This window comes from Sapajus apella, unplaced genomic scaffold, assembly GCF_009761245.1.
Source record: "Sapajus apella isolate SASKATOON/1434 unplaced genomic scaffold, GSC_monkey_1.0 scaffold44, whole genome shotgun sequence".
In the NCBI taxonomy this organism is placed as follows: domain Eukaryota; kingdom Metazoa; phylum Chordata; class Mammalia; order Primates; family Cebidae; genus Sapajus; species Sapajus apella.
Genome location: NW_022436984.1, coordinates 17,313,582 through 17,329,984, shown reverse-complemented (window position 1 = coordinate 17,329,984; position 16,403 = coordinate 17,313,582). Strand labels below are relative to the sequence as shown.

The 16,403-nt window shown below is 35.9% G+C and overlaps 1 protein-coding gene across 1 annotated transcript in view; it reads left to right on the top strand.

Moving 5' to 3' along the window:
• Nucleotides 1-16,403, top strand: part of LRPPRC (leucine rich pentatricopeptide repeat containing) — a 112,780-nt gene that overhangs the window by 67,820 nt on the left and 28,557 nt on the right. Inside the window, exons 24-29 of the mRNA XM_032239444.1 lie at nucleotides 1,300-1,424; nucleotides 2,194-2,300; nucleotides 10,767-10,835; nucleotides 11,574-11,664; nucleotides 14,705-14,847; nucleotides 14,980-15,091. Coding sequence (XP_032095335.1) covers nucleotides 1,300-1,424; nucleotides 2,194-2,300; nucleotides 10,767-10,835; nucleotides 11,574-11,664; nucleotides 14,705-14,847; nucleotides 14,980-15,091 — 647 coding nt within the window. The remainder of the gene's footprint in view (nucleotides 1-1,299; nucleotides 1,425-2,193; nucleotides 2,301-10,766; nucleotides 10,836-11,573; nucleotides 11,665-14,704; nucleotides 14,848-14,979; nucleotides 15,092-16,403) is intronic.

The following is a 16,403-nucleotide window of genomic DNA, read 5'->3' as shown; positions in this document are numbered from 1 at the left end:
CAGCAACTTGCCTGCTAGTTCCTTCCTCTCTTTACCTGGTAGCCTTAGTCAAATCAGCCAGTCTCTAGATGCCCAATTTCCTCATCTCTTTAAAAGTAAAAGGGGGTAGCAAGTAGAATTAGATCATAAAATCTCTATAATTCTTCCAAGGTCTTAAATATTTCTCATACTGACATTGTTCTTTTAAAGGAAAAAGAAAATACTTTTTAAGGACCCACAAGGATATAGCTCCACACTGTTGTTTAAGAAAACTGACTTAATGACAATATCCCTTTAATTTCTCGCCACATAAAAGAAGCCTTGACTTTATAATTAGAAATAATTTTTAAAAGCTCACCCTTTAATGAAAAAGTATTTAGAATTCTCCTAGAATTCAATGATCCACACGAATATCCTAGTTTTCACAATAGTAAGTTCCTTTTTGTATGAAACCTGAGGTTATTTACTACTTGGCTAGTAAAGTGGCAGTATGAAAAATACTATGATAAAGATGAAAATTGCTTGAAAACTCCTTAAGCTATTGGTGGACATTTAACAACGTTTACCAAATCTAAAATTTTGAGGTACAATTGTTAAAGGCACATAAGTAATTGGAAAAGGTATTTGACTGTAGTCCTTGCTTTCAGAAATAATACATTCTTCTTTTTCTTTTTTTTTTCTTCTTTTGAGATGGTGTCTTGCTCTGTCACCCAGGCTGGAGTGCAGTGGCATGACCTCAGCTCACTGCAAACTCTGCCTCCCAGTTCAAGTGATTCTTCTTCCTCAGCTGCCCGAGTAGCTGGGAATACAGACATGTACCACCATGCCAGGCTAATTTTTTGTATTTTTAGTAGAGGTGAGGTTTCACTGTGTTGGCCAGACTGGTCTTGAACTCCTGACCTCAGGTGAGCCACCTGTCTCAGCCTCCCAAAGTGCTGGGATTACAGGCATGAGCCACCATGCCTGACTAGAAATAATACATTCTTATGGCAGCTTATGACATAAAGTCAGAATTTATAAAATCAGAGAATGCCTTAATCTATTTGGACTTTTTAAAAAAGTATCCTTTAACACATGAAATAATGAAAGATGAAGCAGGGTAAATAGTGGACTGTTGATGATCTATGTATTCCGAACATTTACTTATATATAAAGAATGTTTCTTTCTTTTTCTCCCCCCATTGTAGCTTTGTGGTTTTCTACCTTAAGTAAAGCTCAGTTGTTTACGTATTAATTGGTCATTAAACATCTCTCTAAAGTATTACTGAGAGACTAAGCTGAATTAGATATATTTTATTCATTTTTTTTTTTTTTCTCAAGGGATGACCCATCTGCTGCTCTGGAGGTTGCCATTGAGTGCTATGAAAAGTATAAAATATTACCAAGGATTCATGATATCTTGTGTAAACTGATAGAGAAAGGCGAAACTGATCTCATTCAGAAAGGTTAGTCACGTTCTAATATCTTAATGTAGTTGGATTTTTTTTCCCTTCTTGCTATTTAATCTTAGTGTACTGTTAAGAGAAATTTCAGCAGAAGGCCAGCATATTCAGAGAAACTTTTTTTTTGAGATGGAGTTTCACTCTTGTTGCCCTAAGTGGAGTGCAATGGAGCAATCTCAGCTTACTGCAACCTACGCTTCCCGGCTTCAAGAGATTCTCTTGCCTCAGCCTTCTGAGTAGCTGGGATTACAGGCATGTGTCACCACGCCCAGCAATTTTGTATTTTTAGTAGAGATGGGGTTTCTCCATGTTGGTCAGGCTGGTCTTAAACTCTTGACCTCAGGTAATCCACCTGCCTTGGCCTCCCAAAGTGCTGGGATTACAGGTGTGAGCCACTGTGCCTGGCAGAAACTTTTTTTTATACTTGTGAAATCTAAAAGAAAAATATCAGGTAGATTTCCCATATTGTACATGTTCTTGATTTTAATAACTGTTCATTTTCAAAAAAATGTCTATGATTTTTGTGTTCTACTTCTTGATGATCTGTCTTTATGAATTTTTTTTTTTTTTTTTTTTTTTTATCCCTTATCCTCACTAGTTCGATTTGAGGCTACTCTGTTAGGTACTTAATTAGTCGATAAAGCTATAATCTTTAAGGTATTTGTAATATTTGTTTTTAAAATTAATTTTTTTGTATTTGTCTAGCACTGCATATGATACTGTTTTTTTTATTTTTTTCTCCTAATATATCTATTTTTTCTCTCCTCCCTAGCAATGGACTTTGTTAGCCAAGAACAAGGTGAAATGATGATGCTCTATGATCTCTTCTTTGCCTTCCTACAAACAGGAAATTACAAAGAGGCCAAGAAGATCATTGAGGTATGATTTTAACTACAGTATTCTAATTGTAGAGCTGTTTAGACTCTTAATTAGAATACATTTAAAATTTTTAACCTTTAATTACACTTGTTCTGATTCATGTTAATAGAATTCAATCCCAATAATGTGGGGGGAGGGGGATCTCGGCCAGCTTCTTTATTGTATATAATTACAGTTCAGAAAAGGCAGTCTGGTTGTATATTAAATTTGTTTCCTCACTTTGTTAAATTCACTATTATATATCAAAATGATATTTGCATATTAAATCTTGGATTGTGGAACAATTAAATTAAACTGGCATTCCTGGGTGTAAAGTTGCTAATCCTCTTTGCCAAAGAATTCTTTGTTCTTAAAAGCAGTGGAATTTAATTTGCTGCAGACCATGCTCAGATTTATTTGTAATGCTTGTCTACAAGTTAATCAGCCAAACAAGTGCTGTCTGCAACTGTTTGGCATTTAATTTAAATTTTCTTCTTTTTTTTTTTTTCCGCGATGGTAAGCAGCTTATGGGAAATGGTAGGTGACAAACCTGGCCTATTTAGGATTAGTGTATTTTATCTAGGCTTTACTAAATTTTGCTTACTGGAATTGATAAGTCAAGGGCCAACTATAAAATCTGTCCAAATTGTGATTAATTTCACTATTAAACAATTCTGTGTCCGCTAAGAAAACAAAACATTCCACAGAAGATGGACCCATTGCCTTAAGAAGAATTATTTCATGTGATTAAAACTGTTATCTTATATCAATAATCATGGTTTTTTTCAGATTCTACTTTACTTTTATTCAATGTCCTTTTCTAAAAATACACAGTGGACAGGATGCAAAAGGGGTGTTTGGCCTCCTTATTTGTATATTGATGACTGCTTATCATGAAACAAATTATAGGAACACAACCCAGAAAACTGTATATTTTTTTCTCCTGGTGTTTTTTGAAGGAGAGAACAGTCTATTATAGAAAAGGAGGACTGTGAAATCAACTCAGAAGTTTCTTCTCTTTCCATTTTATGACTCAGTCTGCCCACTTGTCAGTGGACAGTGGGGCATGCTATCATGCTATCTTGGACAGTAGCTTAAGTAGTTCATTTACATTTTCTAGAAAATGGTATAATTTTTTTCTGCTGAAAGTACAGTGAATCCAAACATGAGAAGAGCTGTCTGCCTGTTGAGTTCTGCTGCTCTGTGTGTACAGTGTCAGTATTAGCAGGTCACTGATCAGAGGAGAAATGAAGCTTGGGTTTTCAGATAAGAGCAATGAGAGGTTCTACAGGAGGAAAGCATGTGCCTGTCTTTGTGTGGTAAGATGTAATAGAAAGAGCCAGAGGCAGAAGAGTGCTTTCTTTTTTTTTTTAAAGATGGGGTTTCACCATGAAGGCCAGGCTGGTCTTGACCTCCTGATCTCAGGTGATCCACCCACCTCAGCCTCCCAAAGTGCTAGGATTACAGGTGTGAGCCACCGCGCCTGGCCTAGAAGAGTGATTTCTTCTTTTGCCATCTACCCGCTTATGTGATAATAGACAAGTTATTAAACCTCTCTAAGCTTCCTCATGTGTAAAAGAGAAAATCTGTCTTTGAGATTCAATCACATAATGTATGTAAAGCAGCTTGCATGTTTCCTGGATTATGGTAAGTGATCCATAATATTAATTCCCTTTGCCCCTTAAAGGTAGGGATTGTGTTGTCTTCTTTACCTCTCGTAATTCTAAATATGATTCTTAGCATAAGGTACATGCTTGTCACATGAATAGGCAAGAGAAGACTGTCTGTTAATTACTTAGAGCTCTGCCAGAGCACAACATTTAGGAATGGCTGTCTGCCGATGACAGAATTTTTGTAGTAGATGTGTATGAAATTTTTTAAAGGGTAAAGAACAGCTTTGCAGAAAGAATACTACAAGTCATGAGTAACATTTTTATCATTCCCAAAAAAGCAATAGTGTCTTATCATTGGGTAGATTCACTGTGGTTGAATTTCCAGAGCTGCATTGTATTTGAAGCACTGTGGAAATAATTAGGTAAACCAGTCATAATGCTCATATTAAATGAAGAAAGATACAGGCAAGGTTCAGTGTGTAAATATAACCTGTTTTGTTTTTAAAATGAGTTGGCATACATGTATCATGTATGTAATATATTTGACAGTCCTCAGTTTTTCGGTTTTGTTTGTTTGTTTTGATAGGGTCTTGCTTTGTTACTGAGGCTGTAGTACAGTGGTGGCTTAGTTTACTGCAGCCTTGACCTCCTGGGTACAAGCAATCCTCAGAAAGACCTAGTCTGAAAAAAGTCCTTTCTACAACACTTCATCTTACAGCAATTATTACGTTCTATAGATTCTCTTTTTAGAGGTCTCTTCAACTAGAATGAATGGAAGGGAGAGAGACATGAGAAGGAAAGGAATGAGGGGAGGGGAAACTGGTCCAACTGGGAAGCCATGTAAATGTTACCCATCACCTTCACTAAAGAGCTTCATTCTGGAGGCTTCAAATGAAGAAATCTGCCAATGCCACCTTTAAGGGTTCATGATAGGAGATGCTGTATCAAATCTAAGAGCTCAGTTTATCTTGTATCTATGTTAATTCATTCTACTTTCTCTTAACTCAGGTCTCTATCTGTCATGTTATTTTGAGATGACTGAGTAAAATGTTTTCGAAATCCACCACTGTTACCATAATTTTGAGGGTAATGATGTTTGGGGTGAGAATTAAAAGATGAATTGTGAGTTTCCACATAGAAAGGAGACAAAAGCATTCCAGGCAGCAGGAATTGCCTGTGCAAAGGCCCTGAGGCAGCAAAGAGGTTCCTCCCTTTACCCTTCTTCTGCCTCTTAGGATTCTTATTAGAGAACACTAATAAAATGACATCTGGAGGGTCTGGTACATTATCAGACATTTAATAAATGTTAGTTTGATTCCCTTCCTTCTCTATGACATTCTTTCCCATATAGAAGTTAATCCTTTTGTCTGTTTTGCAAATACATCCTCTGTATGCTATCTTAAGAACCCTTGGGAATCAAATCCAAGGGCAGAGGTTAGAATAAGAAATGCTACGTTTCAAGCAGAATTTTTAACTTTAATTTCTCATCTTTGTGTTGGTTCTGAGAAGCTGGCAGTGCCTGGCACATGACAGGCATTCAGTAAGTGATTGCAGACTGCTCTGAGGGCTAAGGATTAAATGAAATAATGTATTTCTTCATAGAAACGTTTAATATGGTAACATTTCATATGTCATTTAACTTTTTTGCTTGTGCATATAATCTCTCCCTGGATTTAATGTCTGGTCTTGAAAAAAAAGAATGAGTGATCCAAAAAGTGATACTTTATTTATATGGTCTGCAACACTCTCTTTCTGGGAGATAAATGAAGTACCTGAAAAGATCATAGACTAAAAGAATAAAGTCATTTTTCCGTTTGTTTGTTTACAGAGAAATATTGGACTAGAACTCAGGAACCCTGAGTTTTAGTTCCGGCTCTGGTACTAGGAACCATAAAGGAGGTCCCATTCATAGAGACGTAACAACATTACTGTCTAAATATATCAGGGGCCTTCAAAATGGTAATGACATTTGACCAGCTTTTGAGAAATGATCCTAAGTAAATACTCTGAAAACCAAAGTGGGTAAAGATGTAAATTATGATTATTACCTGTAACAGTGAAAGTTTTTTTCAAAGGAGAAAGGGTTTATGAAATGGAATGATATGGCCATTACAGATAACACCTACAAGATTTTGAATTTGGGATGTTCAGCCTGTAAATATTAATACAGATATTCAAAAATTCAGAAAAATCTGAAATGTGAAACACTTCTGGTCCCAAGCATTTCAGATAAGGGATACTTAGCATATAGTAGTTGTGGTATTTGAAACCAGGCCCTGAGTTCTTATTTTCTGTTGGTTCCCCTGTACCATGATCTTGTGACTGCTCAATATCTGAAGTGTCAAAAACAGCTTACCCTTTCTCCAGAATTGCTCTTTCTTGACTTTTCCCTCTTTCCTTATCTGCCATTTTGCCCTTCTGTCGCACTGCAGCCAGAGTAAATTTGTATCTCTTCTCAGTGAGGGGAAAAACTCTCTTTTGATGGCTTTTGATTTAAGACCAAAAGTTTGGAGTCCAGTGATCTTCAAATCTTTGTTATTCTCCCTTTTATTCTTTTCCAGATCAAGTTCAGAACTTTTTTGTTTGTTTTTGTCGTTGTTGTCTTGACCTCCAAAATTTCAAGATACGTCAGTTCTCATATAAATGTATACCTGCTCCTCCCATGAGTTAGTATAGTATCTCCTATAACAGTTGGTCAAGTGGATCATTTTTTTTTTTTTTTTTTTTTTTTTTTTTTTTTTTTTTTTTTTTTTTTGAGACGGAGTTTCACCAATGTTACCCAGGCTGGAGTGCAATGGCGCGATCTCTGCTCACCGCAACCTCCACCTCCTGAGTTCAGGCAATTCTCCTGTCTCAGCCTCCTGAGTAGCTGGGATTACAGGCACGCACCACCATGCCCAGCTAATTTTTTGTATTTTTGGTAGAGACGGGGTTTCACCATGTTGACCAGGATGGTCTCGATCTGTTGACCTCGTGATCCACCCGCCTCGGCCTCCCAAAGTGCTGGGATTACAGGCTTGAGCCACCGAGCCCAGCCAAGTGGATCATTTTTAGTTCATGACAGTTTGTTAATTGGACTTGCTCAGCCATATTTTCCTCCTAATTATACATGGTCCTTAAGTCTTTGAAGATTTTAGAGAAAAGGACAAATGTTAAAAGATTTAATAAGCACCATGATACCTTTTTTTGCTCTCATGTTCTATGCTAGCATTGAGAATAATATAGTTGACCCTTGAACAAAATGGGTTTGGATTGTGTAGGTCCACTTTCATGCAGGTGTTTTTTCAGTAAATATATTGGAGAAGTTTTAGAGATTTGAAAAAACTCGCAAATGAACTGCATAGCCTAGAAGTATTGAAAAACTGAAGAAAAAGGTGCGTCATGAATGCTTAAAATATAGGCAGATTCTAGTCTGTCTTATCATTTGCTTACCATAAAACATATACAAATCTATTATTAAAAGTTAACATTTATCAAAACTTACACACACATAGACTGTACATGCTGCCGTTCATAGTTGAGAGAAATGTAAACAAATGTAATGAAGTACTAGTCATAATACAGAAAATTAACTATAGTACATATTGAATTACTGTAATTATTTTGAATAACACCATGACATCCATACACAGTATCACTAGTGATGCTGGAAGTGCTTCCGAGAAGTAAACTTAGGACATTTCAAGAAAAGGTTGACTTGCTTGACATGTACTATAGATTGAGGTGTGCAGCTCTGGTTGCCTGCCATTTCAGATAGAAATTCATCTTGTAAACAGATGTCATAAACTTACGGTATCAAAAAATACAATACTGTAAATGTATTTTCTCTTACGATTTTCTTAACATTTTCTTGCTGTAGCTTACTTTAAGGATATAGTATATAATACATGTAACATGCAAAATATGTGTTAATAGACTATTTGTTTTTGGTAAGACTTCCAGTCAACAGTAGGCTATTAGTAGTTAAGTTTTTGGAAAGTCAAAAGTTATATGTGGAGTTTCGACTGCACAGATGGTCAAACTCTAACCCCCTGTATTGTTCAAGGGTCAGTTGTACTTGAACAGTACTTGGGTTGGGGTGGGGATGTTGTTTTTTTTTTTTTTTAAGAGAGGAGGTCACCCTGTGTTGCCCAGGCTGGAGTGCATTTGCTATTCACAGGTGCAATCATAATACACTACAGCCTTGAACTCCTGGCCTCGAGCAGTTATCCTGTTTCAGCCTCCTGAGTAGCTGGGACTACAGGTGCATGCCGTCTTCTCCAGCATGTTCTTGTCTTTGTTCCTTCTTTGAAGCCCATGTGCACATGATTTTTCCTCCTACTATCTTAACTAGGGGACATGAAGCCAGGGTGGGCAGTTTTTGTTGTTGCTTTCATTTGACATCTCCAGCAGTAGTGGCAAGAAAAATCAAAACAGGCGAAAATTTCTATTTGAGTTAAATTCAGGATAATCTTCCTTGAGACAAAGTTAGAAATGTAGTAGAAAAACTTTCATTTCTTTTTACTTAACAGTAATAATTATTGGATATCTATTATTACTAGTATACATTATCCAATAAGCATTGGATATCTATTATTACTAGTATACATAGAAGCTTATGATAAGCTTCTGTGGTAAATTTACATCAGAGATGTAATGAAATTAAAGTAATGAAAATTACTTTTTACTTTGGATTTCTTTTTCCCTTCTGCAAGTATACCTAGTAGTGAAATGCAGCTGCAGAAAGTTGTGGTTTGAAGCACAGTAGATCAGGTGGAAATAAACATGCACTTTTTTTCTATAAAAATAATTATTTATCCTACTATTCATTAGATAGATTGTATGTAGCAACAGAAAGAACTAGAGATGAGTTTATTTTAATTAACATTAACTGTTTTTTGATGTTTTATTTAACATCCCAATTAGAATTCTGTTCTCCGTGTTTTTATTATTTTCTATTTCTGCTTTCAACTTGCAGTGTTTAAAATTCAATCCGATGTTAAGAGATAAGCCAGAAATGTTGACTATTACAACAGCCTAGGAGCTTTAGTTAATCTGACCTAGATGTTCATTTGATGATTGAGATTTATATGTGAAAACAGTTCTCAATTTCAAAAGGAAACATGGGAAGATCTGCCATATAAATCAGCTGTCCTGCCAAAGACGGGCAGATTAATCAGCCACAAACAGAAAGAGTATGTCATAAAAGTTGTGCTGTTTAGATCGTTGGCATTTGAATCAGCAATAAAATTGAAAGTTGTAAGTGAATGTAGCCCTTACACTTTGCCATGTTCTAAAGAGGATTATTTCATAGTTTTTCAGGAGCTCTTAGTATATATTGACGTTGGTTTCATTTTCAGTATTACGTGTGTGAAACAAAGCAAATAAGAAAAATCCTTGAGAAGAAATTATGCCTGAGTATAGATATTAATAGTATTTGAGACTATATTAATGACTAATTTTTATCAATGACTATATTTATCAGTGACTAATTTATTCATCATTGATTTCTTGTATCCCAAAAAGTAGATACAATAAATGAGAACAAGTTATCCAACTTATAATCTACCAGTTTGTTCCTCATCCCACCAAAACTGCAAGATGTTAGTTTCCACTTCAGCTCTTAACATTGTACCATGTTATTTTTAAAAATTAAAAATAATGAGGACTTATAAATAAGAGATTAGATTCAAGGGATACCTGGTTTCATCAACAGAACTGAGTGGAGAAAGCAATAAAGGTACCTCCTCTAGACTGGAGTAGCCAGGGCTAATGAGTATGTAGTTTTCTTATCATAATACTGTGATTGAAATGTAGTATTTAATGGTGAAGCCCTCTTAGAGATGATGAAAATACTGTAGTTAAAGTGACAAATCCTAGGAATTATGTTGAAATGGTTTGTCTTTTATTCCAGTATCCAAAATTGTAAAAATAAGTGCTTTGAAGCCAGACTTGTTGACTAAACTATAATAATTTCTAACTGAGGATATAACATGTCTCAATTGTTGAAATAAACTAAGACTATAAACCAATTTTAAAACTACTTAGCTTGTTTTGCTCCTTAAACATTTAGTTTTAGGTGCTAGGCAAAAGTCATTAGAGTACTTTTATCACTGAATTTTATAAAGCATGTTCTTTTAAAAACAAAAGCCATTGGTTTATTATTGTGATAGTTGTTAATTAGTTTGTGTAACATTGATAATTTTTGTCTCCTGAGTCTATTGGGATATTTAAAGTGAGAGAGAGAGAGAGAATGTCTGTTTAACATGGTGAAATCCTGTCTCTACTAAAAATACAAAAATTAGCCAGGCAGGCATGGTGGCACATGCCTGTAATCCTAGCTACTGGGAGGCTGGGGCAGGGGAATTGCTTGAACCCAAGAGGTGGAGGTTGCAGTGAGCCAAGATCATGCCACTACACTCCAGCCTGGGTGACAGAGTGAGACTCTGTCTCAAAAAAAAAAAAAAAAAAAAGAGTACATGCATGTGAATGTCGATGCACACGCTTTATTTGACATTTTTTAGTTTAATCATTTATTTTTGAACTAAAGAAAGTATATAAACATTTTTATTAATTAAAGATTTATGGAATGAACATTGACCTGCAATGCAGCATTTGGAAATGATTGGCATCTTCTAGGCACAGGTTAAACATAGGTTGAGTTTTATACTCTGTTCTAATCTTATTTAAAGGTCTTTGATAACTGTGGGGTTAAGTTGTAGTTTGGATTAGTTATAGTATGGTGTAAATTCAGTATATACTTATATACTAGTATATGTAGTTTAGTATATATGTTTGGCAGCAGATTTATAAGAAAAGAAACTATCTTTGAGGAAAAAAATAATACCCTGCCCATGCCTTACCTTGGGTGCTATGTGATTATTTTATTTTACAGACTCCAGGCATTAGAGCTCGACCTACAAGACTTCAGTGGTTTTGTGACAGATGTATTGCAAGTAATCAGGTTTGTATTCGATTCTGGTGTCTCAGTCGCCTAAAACTGTGAGGTGAAGAAGGCAAGGGTCCTCTGTGTAACATGAACATTTGGGGGATTTGAGAGACAGGGCATTGTGGAAGTAGTGTTTATCTTGATTGTTTGCCAGATGAGCAGTGGCTTATTTCTTATTCCTGAGGTGCAGCAGAAACCCTAAATTGTTAACCTGGGCCTTGAAGATTTTATCTTTAACTAGTTGGTTGGAGCAGGCTGACCTTGTGTCCTTGGCACTTTAAGCCTGCATTAGTCCTCAGTGGCAGGAGGAGTTGCTTCCCAGAGCTCTGGAATTTCTGCTTGCCCTCCTCTGGTGCAGGTACCTGTTAGCATCATGCCAAGTAAAAGCCACAGGGCAAGAAGAGTGTAAAGTTTGGGTGGAGAAGTATTTTTGTTAATGTATGCTATGCTCTTTGAGTTCTCCCACTCAGATATCTTTGAATTTGTTATTCGTGTGCTGTTCTTGACTCCAATTTTTTTTAAATTGTGGTAAAATAAGTATAATGTAAGATTTATCATTTAATTGTGTATAAGAATATAGTTCATTGGCATTAAGTTCATTCACATTGTTGTGCCCAGCCCATTAACTTTAGAAATGAAGTTAAACTGCCCTTTTCATAAAGCTAATTTGAAGGATTAATCCACTGCTGTTTATCACCTATTAAAATATATCCTTTACACAAGATAGATCTAACTCTTAATCTTACTTTTAAGGTTGAAACTCTGGAAAAATTAGTGGAGCTGACACAGAAGCTATTTGAATGTGATAGAGACCAGATGTACTACAGTCTGCTAAAACTGTATAGTAAGTGATTTAACTATTCTTGATGTTTTCATTTATTTATTCTGTTGAAGACAGTGGCAGGAAAGGAGTATTTGGCTTTGAGGCAGCTCCAGGGATTGTCAGAAGGTCTTTATTCACCAGAGGCTCAAGTAGAGGCTAGATTGAATTTTATCACAGAATATTACATGGTAGCACTAGACACTGTATGTCTTCATAATTTCTGACAATCTTACTGCAATAATGAGAAGGTACGAAAACCTTCATCAGAACCACAGAATTTAATAGGCCTTCTTTTTTTTTTTTGAGACGGAGTTTCACTCTTGTTACCCAGGCTGGAGTGCAATGGCGCGATCTCGGCTCACCGCAACCTCCGCCTCCTGGGTTCAGGTAGTTCTCCTGCCTCAACCTCCTGAGTAGCTGAGATTACAGGCACGCGCCACCATGCCCAGCTAATGTTTTGTATTTTTAGTAGAGACGGGGTTTCACCATGTTGACCAGGATGGTCTCGATCTCTTGACCTCGTGATCCACCCGCCTGGGCCTCCCAAAGTGCTGGGATTACAGGCTTGAGCCACCACGCCCGGCCAGGCCTTCTTGAGATAAGAACATTCTGTTCTTTTTATTTAAATGTTCAGGTAAATTTATTGGTCACTTTTATAAATAGGTAAACACCATAATTGCTTGTGTGTACAGATTTTTTTCTTTTTGCAGAAAGATGCATATCTATATATAAACTCATTGTTAAACAGTTTTTTTAATGTGATTATATATTTTTGACTCTGTCATATTACAAACACTTTTCTATATTGAATCACCTACAAGTAACTAATATATTGCATAGATGTACTAAAATTTATTCAGCCTATCTCCTCTTGCTGGGTTTGTGAATAGATTTCTATTCTCCATTTCTAAAACAACACTGCATTACTCATTTTTGTGCCTTAATCTTCATTGATACCCTTAATTATTTCCTGAGGCTGAAATCTTAGTATTTGTACTTGACATTTCTGAAACTTTTGACCTCTTATCAAACAATGCTCTAGTACTTTTATACCAGTGTACACGTTTGGAGCTTTACAGTTTCTTTTAGGATATTTCAGTAGAGAGGAATAACACTTAGAACAACCAGTGACGCTTCCCTTTTTGCTTCATAGATATTTAGGTAGATTTATTATTCTGCTTTCCTCTCGGCAAATTTCCCTTCACCAAACAGATAAGGGGATTTATTTGTCATTTCAAACTTGTATTTATTAGTATTGAAAGCTTTATTTTACATCTTGATGATGTAAGTAAAATTACATTCCAATTTTTGGTTGTATTTGAAATATACACTTCACAGTATAATTCTTAAGACTTTGACTTGAACGATGATCAAATTCTCACACACAATGCTGAGGTTGGTATTGAATGTGTAGAATTAAAAACCTGTATTTTAGGCAGTTGGTCCTCAGATTGCGAATTATATTTGAGCGCTAACATTCCACTCCACCTAGTCTTTCTTCTTTTTAAAGAACAGTTTCATGAGAAATTCTAATAATGTGCAAAGTTCAAAAGAAATACTGACTATATGTCTAAATGTGTCTTAGCATTTAAAGTAGTCCTCATAGAAGACTATACAAACTTTGATTAGAAACAAAAATTCTATGAAGCCCTTACCTGTGTGCTGGACATTGTGGTAGGTACTGCAGATGTTAACATAGCGCTCTGCTGAAAGGGTCAGTGCCATCACCAGGTCTTACACTACAGCAGGTAAGAACAACTGAAAGGATGTGGAAGTCTGTGGCCAGGTGAGAGGTGGCCAGCCACACAAACAACTTCCTTTTCAGAAGAACTTTTACTATTAGTTTTGTTTTGGAGACACGGTCACCCAGGCTAGAGTACAGTGGTACGATCAGTGCTCACTGCAGCCTCAACTAGATCACCGTGTGAAAGGAAATGGGCATTTCAATATGAAGGAATCTACCTGTTTCCTTCCCAGCCAGCTTCTCGTCCTTGTAATAGTCTGATAACACTATCAGTTAGTGTTATCAGTTAGTGAGATAATAGAGCTAAGAAGATTCACACACTGTCATAGAAACTCTTCATATCAGCAGAAGAAGCATAGACAATTCTATTAAACTAAGTGAAAAGATTTGTAGATTTGTAACGTGTAAAGATATTATACACTTTCAGTCATTTTAGTGCACACCACAGCTGTGCACTATACGACAGAAGTCCCCAATCTTTTTGGTACCAGGAACTGGTTTCATGGAAGACAATTTTTCCACAGACCAGGTTGTGGTGGGGGATGGGGGTGTTTGGGGATGAAACTGTTCTACCCCAGATCATCAGTAATTAAATTTTCATAAGGAGTACACAACCTAGATCCCTGGCATGCTCAGTTCACAATAGGGTTTGAGCTCCTGTGAGAATCTAATGCTGCCATTTATCTGACAGAGGTGGAGTTCAGGGGGTCATGCCCACCCACTTGCCTGCCCTGCCTCCTGCTGCACAGCCTGGTTCCTAACAGACCACAGACTGGTACCCTTTAGCCTGTGCAAAGATCACAGATATATATACCATGTGTACCATATACAATCACAGATATATGTATACTGTGTACGGTACCATGTATTCACATACATACATACCGTATGTGTATATATGTATGTGTATATACGTGTACCGTACGCAGTATACATGTATCTGTGATTTTTGCAAAGGCTAAAGGTTATAGTTGAATTGTTACCTGTTTCTGATTTTGATTTCAGCTGTGGGCAATTTCTCAGTAACATTAAAAAGACAAACTTTTTATCAACATGATTGAAAGTGTTTAATAAAGTGTAATGGGGGCTTCTTGTTACTGCTTTATAAGAGGTAAGGTATTTTTGGCTTGTAATTTAGAAGTACAGAGAAAAGTTCCCTTCTCACCTTCAGGTCACAGTCACTTTTGGCTCCTTTCCCTAAAGGCAGCATTTGGAATAATGCTGTCTTCAACATCAAATAAGAAAAAGTTCTAAATCTTTTTGTGAATTCTGTTTCGCATATTTATTGATTAATTTCTATGTAATCAAATTCTACAGAAGTAAATGGTGACTGGCAAAAAGCTGATGCTGTCTGGAATAAAATGCAAGAAGAAAACATTATTCCCCGTGAGAAGACATTAAGATTATTAGCAGAAATCCTTAAAGATGGTAACCAGGAAGTTCCATTTGACGTACCTGAGGTAATTTGGTTTTGGCATAATCATAACCAATTTTATTGTCAGTAAAAGTAGGTCATAGATTAGCCTACTTTTATACTGAAAATATCGCTGTATTTACCAGTTTTTATTTAACAGAATAATTTTGTTTTTAAGTTGTGGTATGAAGATGAAAAACTTTCCTTGGATTCTTCATTGAATTCTTCAACCGCACACCCTCGTTTCCAGAATGATATATTGAAAGCCTGCCGATTGAAGCAAAGCAAAGGCAAGCACATATGGGCTTGGGGGCTGCGGGGGTAGGGGTTGGTCTTCTTTCTAATAGTGTGTAGGATGGAAGCCCAACCAATTAGAAGTGCTCTAGGTTTGCAATAGAACTGAAATTTTATAGATTTATTGTTCCCTTCCATACAACAAAGACATTTTGAGGACAGTTGGGAAAATTTAACTGTTGACTGAGTGGAATATTAAGGAATTACTCTTATTTTTATGAGATGTGATAATGGTATTATGATTTATTTATAGGAAGATGTTCTGAAATTTTGAGATCCACACGAGTTATTGGGGAATGAAAAAAAAATCAAGATTTCTGTAATTTACTTTAAAATGTTAATTGTTAGATATAAGTGATGGATATATGGGAAGTGAGGTTCATTATACTATTTTTATTTTATTTATTTTTTGGAGACAGGTCTCACTCTGTCATCAGGCTGGAGTTCAGTGGTGCAATCATGACTCATTGCAGCCCCTGCCTCCTGGGCTCAAGCAGTTCTCCCACTTCAGCTCCCCAGGTAGCTGGGACCATAGGCACACACCACATTCAGCCAACTTTTGTAGATATAAGGTCTCGATATGTTGCTTGGGCTAGTCTTAAACTCCTGGGCTCAAGTGGTCCTCCTACCTGGGCCTCACAGAGTGCTGGGATTACAGGTGTGAGCCACCACCCCCAACACGTACTATTCTTTATACTCTTTTGTACTTAGAAAATTTTTCATAATAAATGCTATTGTTGGCATATATTTTTATAAAAAATACTCTTTGAAAATAACTTTTTGTGGCAAATATTATAACTTACTTGAAACCATAAAAAGATTAAGGCATTAACTACTAGACTAGTGTGTGTTGAAGTGATCCAGTAATATCTCAAGGTTGGAGTTCTGTTTCTCGACTTTCTTCCATTTCTCTAGTAATAAACTTTCCTGAAGACATCTCCACCTCTATTATGCCTACTTTAAGTTTTTTATGACCATCTTTAACCCTCTGATAAGAGCTTGTAAGTTGAATTTTATATTTTCATTTAAACTTCTTTTACTGTTCCAGAATCATATATTACTTTTACTTTATTTACTTTTGTTAATTTCATTCTATGGCAATTTTTTTCATAGAATGATTCCTTCAGTTTTGGGGTAGATTTCAAGTATGCTTTATGATAGTTACTATTAAGGAAATAAATACAACAGAATTTTTTTTTTTTTTTTAATTTTAATCTTGACAGTTTTGAGCTTTATTTATTAGAAAGGAATCAATTTAGAAATTTATAGAACTTCTTTTTTTTTTTTTTTTTTTTTTTTTTTTTTTTT